At 44.4% G+C, this 17453-nt stretch overlaps 1 protein-coding gene across 4 annotated transcripts in view; it reads left to right on the forward strand.

Annotated features, from left to right (window-relative positions):
* Positions 1-17453, forward strand: part of FBXW11 (F-box and WD repeat domain containing 11) — a 70226-nt gene that overhangs the window by 36170 nt on the left and 16603 nt on the right. For all 4 annotated transcript variants that reach the window (XM_082064023.1, XM_082064022.1, XM_082064021.1 and 1 more), the window contains 4 exons: positions 1864-1926; positions 2969-3194; positions 10839-11025; positions 12358-12448. In XM_082064023.1, the coding sequence (XP_081920149.1) occupies positions 1876-1926; positions 2969-3194; positions 10839-11025; positions 12358-12448 (555 nt within the window). In that variant the 5' untranslated portion in view covers positions 1864-1875. The remainder of the gene's footprint in view (positions 1-1863; positions 1927-2968; positions 3195-10838; positions 11026-12357; positions 12449-17453) is intronic.

Genomic DNA, 17453 nt, shown 5'->3' on the forward strand with positions numbered 1-17453 from the left:
TCTTTTGTCTGTATGATCTATGGGTGGTGGTTTGGCTTTTTTTAATAGCTAACTGCAGGGAATAAAAAGGTTCCAGGTAAACTTCAGACAGAGCAGTGTAGGCCGGCGGGGGGAAGGCCAACCTGTAGGCGTAATATCCTTAATTTTTCAGGTTTTCTGGTTTTAGTGCAGTACATTCCTAATGCAAGGAAGAGGAGAAGATGAAGTGATGAATGCTTTGAGATGGAATTGTGTTTTAAATGGGGGTGGATGTAGCTAATAAGGGGTGAATTCGTAATACGTGATGGCAGGAGTAAAGGAATTACGTGACTTATTCCATCGTGTGTTTTGCTTGAGTGTCTTGTTCCTCTTTCTGCTGAGGCAGCCGGTGCAGGGGGAGTGGGCTGAAATAGGTACACATCATGTTTTAAGACATTGAGTTTTTTGTGTCAGGCCTGTGCCAGTCAGCACATGTCTCCTGGACACTGTGATGGGCAGGACAGGGGTGCTGGGAGGCCAAAGGAGTGGGAATTGCCATGGGGTCGGTACCAGTGAGCAGGGGGCAATCGATGGGAACTGTGGTCCGGACAGCAAAAGGGAACAGATCATGAAAACGATCGTGGTGAGCAGGACAAGGGCAGTGACCCTTCCCCTGTGCTCTGCATTGGGGAGGCCACCCCTGGAGTATTGTGTTCAGTTCTGGGCCCTCAGTTCAGGAAAGAGATTGAAGTGCTGGAGCGGGTCCAGAGAAGAGCAACAAGACTGGGGAAGGGACTTGAGCACAAGCCCTATGGGGAGAGGCTGAGGGAGCTGGGCTTGTTTAGTCTGGAGAAGAGGAGGCTTAGAGCTGAGCTCAGCACTCTCTAGAACTACCTGAAGGGCAGTTCTAGCCAGGTGGGGATTGGGCTCTTCTCCCAGGCATCAGCAACAGGACAAGGGGCCATGGACTTAAACTCTGCCAGGGGAAATTGAGGCTGGAGATTAGAAAGCAATTCTGTGCAGAGAGAGTGGTCAGGATTGGAATGGCTGCCCAGGGAGGTGCTGGACTCACCGGCCCTGGAGGTTTTTAAACTGAGATTGAACACGGCACTTAGTGCCATGATCTAGTCAATGGACTGGAGTTGGACCAAGGGCTGGACTGGATGATCTCTGAGGGCTTTTCCAACCCGGTCCATTCTGTTATTCTGTGTGTGAAAGCAAAAAGGGAAGAAGTGAGTGAAAGATTTTGGAAAGCCAAGTTAAGCTCTAAAAGCAACATCCGCAGCTGAACGCTTATAGAAACCCTTACATCTCTTGTTCTGGAACAACAGGGGAGAAAACAGTGGGGAGGGGCAGTTGTGGTGCGGGGAGAGCACTGAGATGGATCAGGGTGAGGAGGGGTCGTGGCTGCGCAGGTGACAGGGGACGCAGAGCAGCTCCTTGTGCTAAGCTGGCACTGGAAAAAAGCATATTCTGTTGCATGCAAGTGGTGTATGGTGCTATTTTGCTTTCTTTTTTGTTTTTTTCACTAGATGTATGCATCTTAACTTTGACAGAAAGTGCTGGTTGATTACTTTGACAGGTTTAATTACTTTGGCTTGAGTAGGATGCAAGTGAATTTATTTCCCAGTGAGAAGAGCGTTGAAAGGCTGCATGAAAACCTGTCAAAGGAAATTGAAGAGGGGTTGGGGAGTTATCTTTACAGTAAATGGAATTGATAAACATGTCAGTTAAAAGAGGAATTTATTTATAATACCAAGGTTTTGTGGCCAGAAATCTTTGATAATTCCGTTCACTGGGAAAACGAATTTTATCTGTTCACTTGATTTGCTTTTTCGTAATGCTTGTAGAGCGAGGAATTGAAATAGAATCAAAATTGAAGTAATGCCTTTTCTTTTTTCATAGAACACGTCAGTAATGGAGGATCAGAATGAAGATGAGTCTCCAAAGAAAAATACCCTATGGCAGGTAGGACTAACATTTGGGGAGAAGGAGAGTTGCCATGATTTTCTGTGGTCCCAAATCTTGCATCTGCGTAATCATCCTTGTACGGAGTTGACTGTGTCATCCTAAAATTAGCTCTGCCTTCAAGTGAAGGATGCCGCTGACGAATAATACTCGAAGTTACTAGATTCTGTAGTTTGTGCCAACCTTGAAAGGCCAATTCTGCAGCAAAGGATATTTGGGAGTACAGGTCAACCTTTCTGAGCACGTGACTCGTTTCAGAGGAAAATTCAACACTTTCACATGTCAAGGAGTTGCAACCAATTTGCTTGGGAGAAGTTTGGGAATATTTCCGCAAGCCAGCAGTTGTTCCCCAGCAGCCCCTCGGTGTCCTGAAGGGCTCAGAGCAGCCTGGCGTCCGTCGCTGGTTCTGCTGACCGACGAGCAGCGAGTCCTGGGGTGTTCTGGAGCGTCCGTGTTTGTAGCTAAAGCTCCCAGATTTTAATTATGGCCCAAACATTGACATGAGCTGTTTGTCAAGAACAGAACAAAGCCCTTGAGGTCGTGTTATTCTCAGTGTTCATTTGTGGGCAAGCGGTTCAAAACTGACGTGAGGGTGTTAATACAAAGATTCGATTAGAGAATGAATACCTGATTTTGGGATGTCTCTAAGTGTGTGTTATTCTAACCGTTGGAACCTCTGTGAATGGTTGGTGGAGGCAGAAGGGCCAAACTGCAGTGTGCGGCACAAACCGCTGCTTTAATTTGGAGGAGTTTGTTCTCAGAAGAATTAAGTTCCTCGCTGTGCAAATTGTAACAGGCGTAAGGGAACCGAAGTGTTTTGGCATAAGAAGTGACTTACTATTATGAGCAAGGTCTTTTCATTCATCTTTATTTATGAGATATGAAGTTCACATGGCATAATTCACAGCCTTAATGTATTTTAAAATTTAATGCTGTTGATTATTTCTTTGTGTCTTCTCACATTTTCTTCCTCGAGAGTTCTTATAAAGCTGTTTCTATTCTTGCTTATACTGAAATACTGATATTCCTTTTCTAAAAACAGATAAGTAATGGAACTTCATCTGTGATTGTCTCAAGAAAAAGACCATCGGAAGGAAATTACGAAAAAGAAAAAGACTTGTGTATTAAATATTTTGACCAGTGGTCTGAATCAGATCAAGTTGAATTTGTGGAACACCTTATTTCACGAATGTGTCACTATCAGCATGGACATATTAACTCTTACTTGAAGCCCATGTTACAACGGGACTTCATCACTGCATTACCAGGTAAATTAATATTTCTTTTACAAGAGGTGTGCTTATAAATATTACTTTTTGGAACATCCTCCAGATGTAGATTGTCTTGTATAAGGTGATGGTTCTGGAAGTCATTCACTTCTGTGATTAATTGAATTGGCCACTGGATGCCAGTGTTGTTCCATGTAAAAGTACTTTGAGTAGCATATTCTGACGAATAGTTTGTGTTTCGCTGGAACCGAGTTGTTGTAAAAGTTGTATCTCTGCAAGCTCTGGTCTGAGTTCCTTTTCATATGAACCCCATAGGTGTAGAAAATACTAAAGAGGTGGTTTTGTTTGTCAAGTCTTTTATTACATTTTAGTTTCGTTCTAAGTGTCCTGCGTCCTTAGATGAGTGAATCTCGTGTGTCTGGTCTCGTTACTGACTTGAGCACAAGTTATTGTGGGTTTTCATTGTATAGTCCAGCTGTGATTCCTTCCTTCAGTTGCTCAGAAACCCCTTTTGCTGCTGGTTGATGTAAATCTGTAACACTAGTTCTAATATGAAATCGGTGTAGTACCCCAGACCGGTGAGTGGTATCCCAAGATTGCCAAGACACGGCAGTGACAGAAATCACAAAAGGAATCAGAAACTGGTAATTATTTTAAGCACAGGGACCACTAAATAAAGTCATTTAAAGGTTGTTCGTTTGACAAGCTCTGAAGCTTTTGTAGGCGCTGGTGTGCTTGGAGGCTCCTGCCTGTGGGGACCTGGGGCGATGCTGCCGGGACGTGACAGGTTTCTGGGCTCTGCAGTGCTGCTGTTGATACATTTTCACACAATCAGGAGGAATTCAACTTTTGGAGGTGATGGGCGAGTTTTGGCTTATGTGCCAAGCGTGGTTGGAATGAACTTAGTAGTTAAAGGAGAACGAAGAACACGTGATAGGACACAGAAGTGATGTGGAACACACGTGCTCTGTTTTCCTAAAAAACAGGCTAAAAATGTGCCAAAGGGACATGAAAGCGGGTGTCCTTTTCCCCTACGCCTCCGTTTCACGGAGGGTATTTTATAGAACGCTTTGGCCACGCACACAAAACCACGCTCCTCGTTTTGCCTGGAAAGCTGGTGCCCTTAGCTGGTGGGGATGATTCTTCCTGCTTCTTTTCAACATATTGAATTTTGATTTCTCTAGGGAATATCTGGGATTAACTAAAAAATAAAGCGAACCAGACACTCATGGTCATAACGTGCGAGTATGAGCTTCAATTATTATTTTATTTTACTTGTTTTTATACCTCAGGGCTGATACTACGGTGATACGCAGTTCTTACATACTATCTATTTATTCCTGAGGGATTGGATGGCTGTGTAAACTGGCACTTGTTTACACCACATTTGTTTATATAAATATGTATTTACGTTTACAACTTTTATGGGTTTTGAAGATGTAAATACTGGGAACTGTTCCCATACTGAGCCTTTCTTAAAGGTAACGTGCTAGTTGAAGAACATCTGTATAAATTTACCCAAGAACTTAATCCGACTTGGTTGAAATCAGTCCTGTGTTGGACTATAAAAGATAACAGTCAAGTACTACCTTTTAAAAGATAGTTTTACTTCTTTCCGATAAGTGAAACTCCTTTGTTTTAAATGGAAATAGGTTTCGCTTCCTTCTGGCCCTGCTGATTTTACACCTGTGAGAACGCAGGAAAAATGGAAGAAGTTTGTGAAATCTGGTTACTTTGGTGGGAAAAAAGTGCTAATTCTGGTGTGTTTTCCTGTACGTGGCGGCAGAATGTGGAGTCTGCAGGTCTGTTCTTACAGGCTGGGCTGTGCTTGGGCTCTAATCCCGGGCCTGGGCCTGGTTGAGCCCGGCCCAGCTCTGCCGTAGGCCGCCCGCACCCACCGGTGTTCCCTTCTGCCAGCATCAAAAATAACCCTCAAAAGACAGCGGCCCATAATGGACAACATAATTGCGAGTATAACTTATACCGCCTCCGTGCCTTTGATTCTCTTAATTATCCTTAAGATTTTATATCTTAATATTCCTTGCGTGGTCTCATCCAGCTTGGGCCCCTTCCTTAAATGAATGACAACACTGACCCTTAAGCACGACTCTGTAACCCTTGATGAGGAAAGAATGTCCCTTCTATATCTGTTTTGTGTGTTAGAACAGTCAGAGAACTGTACCCTGCCAGGCTTCTTTGGAGATTTGTTGCCAGAATAATAAAAGCCTGTGCAGTTGCATGATCTAAGTGACTGTTTCGTATCTAATGTTAGTCAGTTTTATAGGGCTGACATCCCACATTTGGGTATCTAAGTGTGCCTCGGACCTTTTCTACTGTATTAATTAGACTAAATATTTTACTTCTCTTTTAATGCAAAAAATTGAAATCTGTGAACTTTTGCAAGCAATCAAAGTCTGTGGATTTGGTGGCAAAGCGCTTGTGTGTTTGTGCTCAGTATGTAACTGTCAGGGCTCAGCATACTGATAGAACACAAGATGGTTGGATTTTAACATCAGGAAACACTCGAGTTTCAGATGTTTTAAAAATCTGATTTTTATCTGTGGCCAGTGTGACGCAGAATAGCGAAAATTACACATCTTAATAAAGGGTCCTGCCTTGTGATTTGCATCTGGTCCTTAAAACTCCATGAAATATTTGCTTCCTGTTGAACAGTGTGTGTGTGTGTGTGTGTGTGTGTGTGTGTGTGTGTGTGTTCAAGGTGCCCAGTCCCGGGCGGGTATGTCCGTTATCGCTGCTGTGGGGATGTTGTTGAACACCTCGGGTTAGCTCAATTAAACATTAATGAGCGTTTGGTGCTGGGATTACACCACAAGCAAGAGTCTGGAAAAGCCTTGGGTTAGTGAAGGGGGTGCAAACCAGCTGAGCCCTTGGCACTTGGGGTTTGTCTCTGCGAACACTTGCTCGGATAGTTCCATAAAACATCCTTCTGCAGGTAGACACTAAAGTCTAAATCTTCTCAAGCGTTCCTGCCGAGGGTTTAGATTGCGGGGTGACAATAGACCCTGGCAGATGTATTGTTAACCTTCTCTCCCCCACCACTTCCCCCTTTTACTCCTCCCTCTCCCCCCTTCCCACTCAGGACAGGCGATCGGGAGGGAAAGAAGGACAGAGAGAAGAGAGTTGGAAAAATTAACAATGTTTTACTAATGCTACTAATAAGAATAGAGAAAATAATACAAAATATACAAAACCAATCTTGAAAGTCTCAGCAACTGCAGAGCCGGCACCCGAAGTCCTGGACTGGACTCTGCAGCCAACCGGAGCTGGATTCAGTCTCCCACTAGGCCTCAGTTTGCAGGGACAACTTGCCAGGTCCTTTCCTAATGTCGGCCATAAGGAAACGGGGCGAGATCCTCGTGATCTCCCACTTTTATATGAAGTATTCACGTGAATGGAATGTTATACACAGTTGGTCAGTTTCTTGGTCGCCTGTTTCTCGTGGTCCCTCTCCCGAGATGTGAATCTGTCCTTATCAATAACTTCACATTCCATTGCTAGGTTTACCAAAACATGTGTCTGGTTCTCCAGGAAAATGCAGTTAATATGAAGGCTTTAGCTGACAGGCAAATTCACTGAAAGAGAAACTTGTTTTTAACAAAACCAGGACAGTTCCTAACCTGGAGAAAACAGAAGCCACCTTAGGAAGGAAGATTTTTCATGTACTTTGAGTTAATTTGGGGAGTTATTCTCTTTAGGAACAGTTTTCTAGCCCTGTCTCTAAATGCGTGGTGCATACATTAGCGAGATGATTTCTTTTTCCAGTTGTATTTTGAGAAGGACCTGGTCTTACCCTGATACTTCTGAGCTGCATATCCAGACTTGACACACGAGAGGCAGATTGGGATCCGGATCCTCACAGCTGTTTTTAAGAGGGTCGTTATTGCTCTTTCAAACGCAGCTGTGTGAAAGACCCAACAATTACAAAATGTCCCTGCTTTGTCATGTGTCATTTTTCTGAAGCAGTTCTGTGCAACTGCATTTAATCTGGAAAACCTTCCATTTGAAAGATAGGATTTCACAAGGGAAAAGAAAACCATGGGCTTCAGTGCTGCGGTAGCCTCGCGCTGCAAGGCGTGAGGATCGGAACCAGGCCCTGCTTGTGCTGTCCACCATCTCCACCGGGGCCCACATGTTTTCTTTAGGGTCTCAAAATTGTAATTGAAATCAAATTCTCCTGAAACTACCTAAATGGCACGTCTATTCTTACTCGCACAAAGGGTTTAAACTCCAACAGCTGCATTTCTGATTGTGGAGTGTGCTCTGTGCTGCATATGAAACTCCTCAAGTGTTTGTACCTGATTCAGAAACACTTGCCTGCTATCGAAAACAAAAGTGCAGCAGGAGTCCTGGCTCTGAAGGGCATTTCAAGCTCCACTTCCACACTGACCCTCTCAGTGGCTTCTGAAAGATGATACAGGTTTGCTAGAACAGGGAAAACAACCCAAACCCCCCATCATCAGAAGACCACAGAACCGCGCACTTGTTGAGTTCAAAGGATGCTTTGCAGTGTAGCCTTTTTATTAAGTTGGTTACTGGTAATTTTATAGCTCCTTGGAGTTCTCATCTCTGGGGAGGATAATTATTTAGTGCGTTGCCAGGAGATGGCAGTAACCGATAAACTTTGAAAATGTTATTCCGTGGATGAACATCACTGGGACATCTTCTGTTTGTCTGGCGCTTTCTCCCTTGGGAATTGTTCGTTTCACACGTGGCCTGTTTGTGATCTTTACGTTTCAAAAATTGCTCAAAACCATAAGCAAGGTGTTAGCAATGTATTCAAATGCCAGCCTGGCTACTTGATACCGTAACCTTTCTTTAAGTACATGGTTGAAATACGTGGTTTGTTTACTGCTATTTGACTAAAAGCATTTAGGTTTCCTTCATCTAAGAACATTAGTGTATGTGTGTGGTGATTGTTTTACGAAATTATGCCAATTAGGCAAAATTACACTTCTAAATTTTGGAATAAGATCAGCATCTGGTGCATCTGTTCAGCATGGATCCTGCTCTCCCACCTTAACTAGAGATAAATAGTGGCATTTTGAGCAAAATGTGCCTAGGGACAGCCGTGCCTTTGGCCGTACAGTTTATTGGATGAACTTTGCATTGTTCGTTTGCTCATTCACCTGCAATCTTTCGGGTGCATGAGTAAAGAATTTTAGACCTTAAAAGTGCGGACACTGAAAGATTCACCTGTCATCAGGGTGTCTCAGGCTTCTTTGGAACACAGACATAGCTGGAGCTTGTTTGCCTTCTAACAAAGAGGCGCTAAGGTCACCCGGAAAGGTGGTTTGTGTCCCTGCTCCTCTCTGTGCCAGCGCCGGTTGAAGGCGCCGTTGTGGGAAGGACAGGACGGCATCCTCAGGTCTCCGTGGAGCTGGAACCCGCAAGTCGGTGCCTTGTCCTTCTGTCACGTTTTTCAGAAACACCGGAGCCATCAGTATCAACGTCTTTTTAATAATTTCTGGGTGTGCTGGTTTGACTGTATCATACTTTTATATTTACTCTTAGTTTTGTTTAAAACTTTGTAGTCATTCATTTTTAGATTTAATTAATAACCTTGAAGCATAGCCTGATGTTGGTTGGACTGAATGATAATTTGGGTCATTTCTTAGCACTACGCTCTCTTATTGACTGACCAAGTGTCCCAGTGTGAGGTGAATATCAATACCCCTTTAGCCCCGGACAACAGCGCCTGTGCTGGGAGGATCCTGAACACACCGGCTGTCGTCCGGAGGGGGAGCGGAGGTTGCTCAGATGGTGTAAAATGGCTGTTGAAAGAGAACCGGTGGTGCGCACGTCACACAGGAGCCTCGGCGTGCCCTCTGCCGCAGAGTCCGCGGTTCCCATGGTTCCTTGCCGTATCCTCAGCACCGTTTGCTTTGGGAACTGCAGCGCTTTGTGTAGAAAATCCCTCCTCTTCCAAATATAATATGCTGTGTGCTGCAAAAATACATAGAGGACAGTGTGTGATTGTAGCGATGCACTAGGCAGCTTGGCCAACTGCCATTCATGGAAATTAAGTTACTCTAGATCTCTGATTTAGTGGAGTTTTTTGGAAAGCAAAATTGCAGGTGCTTTGAAATAAGGACCAGGCTTACCTGTGATTTTGGTGTGACCAGTGATGCTGTAGTTGGAATGCGAACACAAAAAGCTCGATTTCTGTTTTAAATTCAGTGCAAGTGTATTACCTAAGCAGGTTCTATGTGTGTACCTTTACTCAACTGCAATCACATTTTTAAATGTAACACCCTCAGCTGGAGAGAAGATTTAGGTAAAGACCAAAAGCAGATGTGTGCAGCGTTCCATCTGGTTTATGTCTTGAAGATTTATGCTGGCAGCTTACTGTATTTGTCCTCTTTGTTGGTGTGCTTATTCTTTCCACCAGCTTCAGCTTGGCTACCCAGTGCTTTTGGAGAATCATTAACTGATATTTATGAAATAGCATATTGCAGCACGTTACCTTACATAGACCTGGGTCAATGGACAGGACCCCAGGGTGGGCGATTTGAACTTCTGCTGGCGTGTTGAGTGCATTTAATCCGTAAATCTAACCCTGCCGTGATAGAAAAGGATCCCGGGGGTTAATAAGCTGCTGCTGGAAGCTGGGATCTTTGTGAGGAGAATCAGTGTTTCCCCAGTCCACTGATAACTATGGCTTGTTGCCCAACATCCCGTACGCTGCAGGTGAAATCAGAGCAGGAGAGGATGTTGCTGGGATGTCTGTGTTGCCAAAGGGCTTTCATTTGCAATAATGTCATTTTACTTGCATCCGCTGGCCCCGAAATAAATGCCGTATTGAATATTATGGTCTGATTTACTCAAAATTGTTCCAAAAAACTTACTCCTCTTTAATTTTCCTCTAGCTGAAGAGAAGCCTCAAAGCCCCCAGCCTCTGCTATAAGTCATTCAGTAATAATTTCTCCAAGTATGTAGTCTAGCAACTGTAAACCATGAACCAGGATAACTGCCTCTGATGTTAAAGCACCATTTGCAATTAATGAATTGCTGTTGAACTCCCTGCTTTGCCCTTCCCATCCCAGGCTGCAGGACACGGCGACACTGCACCTGCACATTATAGAAGGAGATTAAATAGAAAGGATGTCCTTGCATTTGATAAAAGGAAGTTTTTGCAGAACCTTTGCTTATGCTTCTACTGGTTATGTGTGTGTTTGTTCCTGTGGAGTCTTGTCTTTTTCTGAGTTAAATTATCTATTGTTACATGTAAGGGAACAGTAAAAGAACCAATATTTTAATTCTTTCCTACAGCTGCTTAGTAAAGCATCTGCTTGAAGATAATCTCGGTTTTGGATCATGTAGCCCAGTGCATTACATGCTCAAAAAGTCCAGGATTGTGTGTTCAGGAGAAGCAAAACGCTTTCTGCTGCTTGCACACTGTGCTGAATTTGGGTTTGTGCTCATTCTCACTCTGGAAATGGGACCGTCCAGCAGGCAGACTGTGCTGGGAAGGGAGTAAAGAGAGAGCTTTTGCTGTGCCTCTTTGGATTAATTTGTACCCAGTGCTTCTGTGTGTGATAATTAAGCTATCATGTTGCTTCAGTGCCTTAAAGCTGTGTTGGCTTTCTATGAATGTCTTGCAAAACTTGTTTAGTAGTTTCCTGCGCAGCGATTGACGTTTCGATTGCCTTTATTTCTTTGCAGAGCAAGGCTTAGATCACATAGCAGAAAACATCCTTTCCTATCTGGACGCCAGGTCGCTCTGCGCAGCAGAGCTGGTGTGCAAGGAATGGCAGAGAGTCATCTCGGAGGGGATGCTCTGGAAAAAGCTCATTGAGAGGATGGTACGCACAGATCCGCTCTGGAAGGGGCTGTCGGAGAGAAGGGGTTGGTAAGTACCTTGCTGAGAAATATATTCACCTTTTACAGCGTTCTCCTTTGCACATTTCCCTAGCAGTGAGCTCGTAGTGGGTAGGTATCGTCACCCTGATCTCTGCTGTGGGCAAAAACTGTCACCTGCCCTTTGGCTTTGTCCCCTGTCCTGCTGTGCGCCACTTGCTTTCTTGCAGTAAGTCTGTCTGCGAATCACAGAATGGACTGGGTTGGAAAAGCCCTCAGAGATCATCAAGTCCAACCCTTGGTCCAACTCCAGTCCGTTGACTAGATCATGGCACTAAGTGCCATGTCCAATCTCAGTTTAAAAACCTCCAGGGCCGGTGAGTCCAGCACCTCCCTGGGCAGCCATTCCAATCCTGACCACTCTCTCTGCACAGAATTGCTTTCTAATCTCCAGCCTCAATTTCCCCTGGCAGAGTTGAAGCCCATGGCCCCTTGTCCTATTGCTGATGCCTGGGAGAAGAGCCCAATCCCCCCCTGGCTAGAACTGCCCTTCAGGTAGTTCTAGAGAGTGCTGAGCTCAGCTCTAAGCCTCCTCTTTTCCAGACTAAACAAGCCCAGCTCCCTCAGCCTCTCCCCATAGGGCTTGTGTTCCAGTCCCTTCCCCAGTCTTGTTGCTCTTCTCTGGACCCGCTCCAGCACTTCAATCTCTTTCCTGACCTGAGGGGCCCAGAACTGAACACAATACTCCAGGTGTGGCCTCCCCAATGCAGAGCACAGGGGAAGGATCACTGCCCTTGTCCTGCTGACCACACTCTTTTTGATGCAGGACAGGATACTTTTGGCCTTCTTGGAAATATGTAATTTCTGTTTCTCAGGGAGAACTAACAATTAGAATCAACTCACAAAACCTAGCAAAATAATGTTTTGTGGGGCTTTATCTCCAGTTGAACTTTTATTTTGCTTAAAATGTAAAATAGTTGATTGGGCCACAGGCACCTCTCAGAGAGAAACCATTGATGTTTGTGGTCCTGTGTGGTACGTGAAGAAATGTGTGTTCTGCTGTAGAAACCTGCCATTCTGTGCTCTCTAGTGGTGTGCCCAGGAAAATGCAAGAGGACGGCACCCTGCTGGCTGAAAGCCTCACGAAGCAGCCAACCCTAATCTGGAAAACCATAAGGAAAAGCCCTGCTATCCTTTTAATCTTGGACATTTTTAAATGAAGCTGTCAGATTGTAAAGTCACAAGGGTCGTAACGGCAATAATAAAAATTCTTACAAGTATTGCATGAGAATATATCATGAGGTTTTGTTCTGTGCAGACTTTGGATTCCTTTAAAGTTTGGATTCTTTGTGGTAAGTTGAAAAATATTTCTGCTTCTTTCTAGGGATCAGTACCTGTTTAAAAACAGACCAACAGACGGCCCCCCAAATTCATTTTACAGGTCCTTATACCCAAAGATAATACAGGATATAGAGGTACGTTTTCTGATATATAATATCCGCTGAGAAATAACGTTGCATGTTGTCAGCATTTCAAAGCTGGTGCATGTTGGAGCAATGAAGCGTATCAGTGTATCTGTATCACTACTGCTCTGTGAGCTCTGGGTCTTCAGACAACGTAAAAAATATCCTCAGCAGCTTCCTGCTGCACGCCATGCACTAACGTGTTGCTTAACACCCTCTTCTTTGCATTCAAAACTATTTCGAACTCTCCTGGGACTCTGGATTTTAATAAAATAGCTGGTTTGGGAAACTTGCTGCTCCAAGACTATTCCACATATGGCTGAATGTTCTAATAAGAAAGTGATCTGAGGGTTAATGCCTGAAACAGCAATCATGCAAAATGTTGCTCATTTGGTAAGTCGTTACCTCCCAAGCGCTCACTGTTGCACGTGCAGCTTTCTCCAGGGTGTGGAGTTATTTTTCCCCCTCCAGTGGTTTGATGAGAACAGTCAGTCCTACAGTGATACATAAATGCAGGAGGGACCTTGATGCAGTGTAGAAATTACTATTCTTTGACATAAAATTTTCCTTATGTAGTTTGAGTTACAAAGTTGGGCTCGCTCCCTTGGTTTAAAAGGGTAAATTGGGATCATCTGGGTATTGTGGCTACGAGCAGAAAATGTCTTGATCAGTTTGCTGTGTATCCACCACAAAACTCTTCGGTTGTACTACAGACTGTAGTGGATTTATTTCAACCACGTGATGGATGTGAAATGATTGCTCTGAAATTCATGAGTGGGGGAAACGGGTGTTTTGATGTTTAAGACAGATGTGAACTAATGGAATCATTCTGCTGTGGGAAATGTGAGTTTGTGTCGCTCGGTGCTCAGTAAACAAAACTATTCACAACTCTTAACCTATCTGTAAAATGTATCTGCTGGGAAACAGCCAGTTTTCAGGTATTTTTTTATAACCCTTGCTACACAATTTATAAACATTTACTGATAAAGAACTAAGCATGAAATGTAGCCCAGGCAGAATAAGATCAAACTTGATATTTCCTTGTGAGCTAAATGATACGCATTTTGTTATTTGAAGGGAGATGTGTCCTCTCTGTAAGGAACGACAGTGATTTTGCAATGATAGAGGCCCATGGGATTAAGGAGAACTCTTTATGTGATATTTTCTTGCTTTCTGCAAGTTTCTGGCACTGTTGAGTAAAGAAAATGGGCAAATAGCGGCGTGAAAAGCTGACCTGTGAGCTGTGGAACACCGCGGCGGTTCAGCGTTATTGTAACTCGGCTTTTAAAAGTTATTTTTGCTGAAACTCATTTGTTTAGGTGTAAATGGAATATTTGTATAGGAATTCCTAGTGTTAGGGATGGGAATATTCCTTAGAGATGTTGTGAGGCCGTTCAGCGTTTGAACTGTCACCATCTGCTATTTAATAGTTCTTTGCTGTAGACGTGCCCGTACAGTGCACGGGAAGGAAGCTCCTCAAGTGCACAGGTTTTCATAGGATGAAATAAGCCGGAAAAGCCCAAACCCTCGGGCTTTGCTTGTTGCTAATGCATTAAATGTCAGCATTTTCAGTCTCTCAATACCTGGGAGTGGGGAATAATTGCACCACCAAAATATATCATAGTGATGAATATGTTTCTTGAAAAACTAAATTTCATTAAGAGAACAGCGAATCTATTAAACCATCCAATTAAGAGGAAAAAATTGCACTTCACTGCCTGAAAAGGGCTCATGTATTCAATATGGATAGAAAGCACATCAGTGCTTGCAAGTCAAGAAAAACAGGTTGATAGTACTCTTTTCAATGGTATCTTCCGTTCAGAGTTTCAGCTCATAAGTTCTGGTTTCTCGTTCTCTGGTGCTCAGGCGGATGATGTGATGAAGGTGAACGTGCGGAGTCGGGTTATCTGGCGTCAAACACGGCAGTTCAGGGAAAATCTCCTCTAGTTCTCTGCTTTCCACTTCGTGCCTGTGTCTATAGACCTGTGAAAAACCTTTGCTCTTCACTGGTTGTCCATCACTTGGGTAGAATTTAAGGTACCGACAAGTAACCTCAACACTGTCCATGGCCCGTTGGTAGAGCAGGGACGCGGGAAGGAGCCTGACCTGTCAGCTCTGGGCTTTTGCCTCTGAATTCACTTTAGCACAAGTAAGTGTGAGCCTGCTTGCCCAAATTCAGGGGAAGAACCAGTGTTTATGTGTTTCCTTCAAGTCTCCTGACATATTGGTGTTTTCCACGTTTCCAGCCCGGAGAGGGGTTTGTGTTTCTGGTAATGGTCAAGGGCCAAGTCATTCTTCTGCTTCCAAAAGTCAATTATACATTTTCTAGTAAGTCACTCTTTAAAGCGTTTTTCACAAATTGCTTCCCTAAAGGACTGTCAAACAAGCTTTTAACACTGTTTCAAAATGTAGATGGTGAGTAACAATAACAACAAAACGTAGCTATAAATTCTTCTTGACTTTTCCTCCCCTTATTCTGTTTTTAAGCCTAAATCCCAGAATCCCAGAGTGTCAGGGGTTGAAGGGCCCTGGAAAGCTCATCCAGGTCAATCCCCCCATGGAGCAGGAACACCCAGATGAGGTTACACAGGAAGGTGTCCAGGGGGTTGGAATGTCTGCACAGAAGGAGACTCCACAACCCCCCTGGGCAGCCTGGGCCAGGCTCTGCCACCCTCACCCCCAACAAGTTTCTTCTCAGATTTAAGTGGAACCTCCTGTGTTCCAGTTTGCACCCATTGCCCCTTGTCCTGTCACTGGTTGTCACCAGAAGAGCCTGGCTCCATCCTCCTGACACTGCCCCTTTCCATATTGATCCCCATGAATGAGTCCCCCCTCAGTCTCCTCTTGTCCAGCTCCAGAGCCCCAGCTCCCTCAGCCTTTCCTCACACGGGAGATGCTCCACTCCCTGCAGCATCTTGGTGGCTGCGCTGGACTCTCTCCAGCAGTTCTAAAGTCATGTTCTCCCTCAGTGTCATGCTTTTCCTGGTCCTTCCTTTTTCAAAGCAACATGCAGAAGCTCTTAAATAAGACTTTCATCTCAGCTGTGATGAAGAATTTTGTATCTGTTGAATACCAAAATGTTTTTTCTTCAAATATTTGCCTGGTCTTTTAATAAGATCTGTGTGTTTCTGTCAGAGGGTCAGGGTTTAGGGAGCAACGATGAGCCAAAGGCTACCACATTAGCATTTCTATCATTATATTTTTAGAAAACATTTCTGTTTGTGTCCAAAGAACTTGATTTTTGAATGCAGTAAAATATATTTGATGTAACACAAAAATCTTGTCATTCAGTGGAGTACAAAGATTAACCAAATTCTGCTATAAGAGTTATTAATTACTGCGGCTGGCCCTAAATTGGGTTGCGGTAGAGATGAGTTCAAAGGAGAACGCGCTCTGTCCTTTGGATCGACTGTCAGAATTTGAGAAGTAATCCAAAACCTGAATTAACAATTGGAAGGAAAAAGGATAAATAGCAAATTTGAATTGTTTCCCTTGGGTTCTGTTTACATGTTGGGTCAAAAGTCCGTGCAGCCGCAAGGTCTCGTTGGCCACAAGGTGATACGGGCAGGGGCTTGGCAGAGTGAGGTTCCCGGGTCTCTCTGAAAATGTATTAGTGCCAATATCTGTTTATTTCATGCCAAACACATTTTAGGAACATAATGCACTTCTGAAATCACTGGATCTGAAAACAAGAGGACATTTAGAGATCTGAGACCAAATTCTTGGAAAGAGGTGGTTACTCTGCACCTCCTCTGTGAAGCCAAATATTTAATTAGGTTCCATTTCACGAGAGGTGCTCCAGTAATTGTACGTGTCTCCGAGGCAGATGTTGAACTGCCAAGCTCCCTTAGGAGCTTTTTTTTTTAAGGCAAAAACATGTTTGGGGCTTATTTTAAAAAACGGGAGCTGGTTTTGCAAGCCCTTGGTGGTGGAGCTGATCTGGTGGGTGCAGAGTGTCTCGTGCCTGGGTGCAGACCCAGGGCGTCCTGGTGCAGGGCAGCTGTTTTAATTGGGATTGTGTTAATTGGCACGTTGCTGGGATGGGAAGCTGAATGCTGCTCATTCCAGAGCCCCATGTCCCTGGATTTTTTCCATATTATTTGTGAGGCTTGGCCAACTGTTCTGTTTTCCCCTCAGGATTAGCACAAGTATCTGTATCTTCTGATGAGCTGCGAAGACTCAGTTCATCCATGTTCCCATATCTTTAGGCACATGGCAAGTGCCCTCATCTTGTTTCCATAGAGATTTAGGTCCACCTAATGAAGATGAGAATTACAATGTGATTTTGCTGCAGACTCTAGGAAAATGTGCCAGACCATCAGATAAGCACTATGCGTTCTTCTGAATTTTGCAAAAGTTCCAGTTTTACATCTAGAATTGAAATTTGAAAGGTGGAAAAAAATCAGCTCTCACCTGCAGTCACTGCCGGCATTGGGAGAGCTTTGTTTATAAGCATTGCAGTGTATGATTGCTGAGGGAATGGGTTCGTTTGGTGCTGTTGTAATGATGATGCTGGAGGAATTCTGTGCGCCTGCGTATGGAGAATCTGGTCAGCAAATTTTTTCAGCCGGCCACTGAAGATGCTGCAGGGAGTGGAGCATCTCCCGTGTGAGGAAAGGCTGAGGGAGCTGGGGCTCTGGAGCTGGACAAGAGGACACTGAGGGGGGACTCATTCCTGGGGATCAATATGGAAAGGGGGAGTGTCAGGAGGATGGAGCCAGGCTCTTCTGGTGACAACCAGTGACAGGACAAGGAGCAATGGGTGCAAACTGGAACACAGGAGGTTCCACTTAAATCTGAGAAGAAACTTGTTGGGGGTGAGGGTGGCAGAGCCTGGCCCAGGCTGCCCAGGGGGGTTGTGGAGTCTCCTTCTGTGCAGACATTCCAACCCGCCTGGACACCTTCCTGTGTAACCTCATCTGGGTGTTCCTGCTCCATGGGGGGATTGCACTGGATGAGCTTTCCAGGGCCCTTCCAGCCCCTGACACGCTGTGATTCTGTGATTGAAATCTCTGCT

Source organism: Streptopelia decaocto, assembly GCF_964273445.1.
Source record: "Streptopelia decaocto genome assembly, chromosome: 12".
In the NCBI taxonomy this organism is placed as follows: Eukaryota; Metazoa; Chordata; class Aves; order Columbiformes; family Columbidae; genus Streptopelia; species Streptopelia decaocto.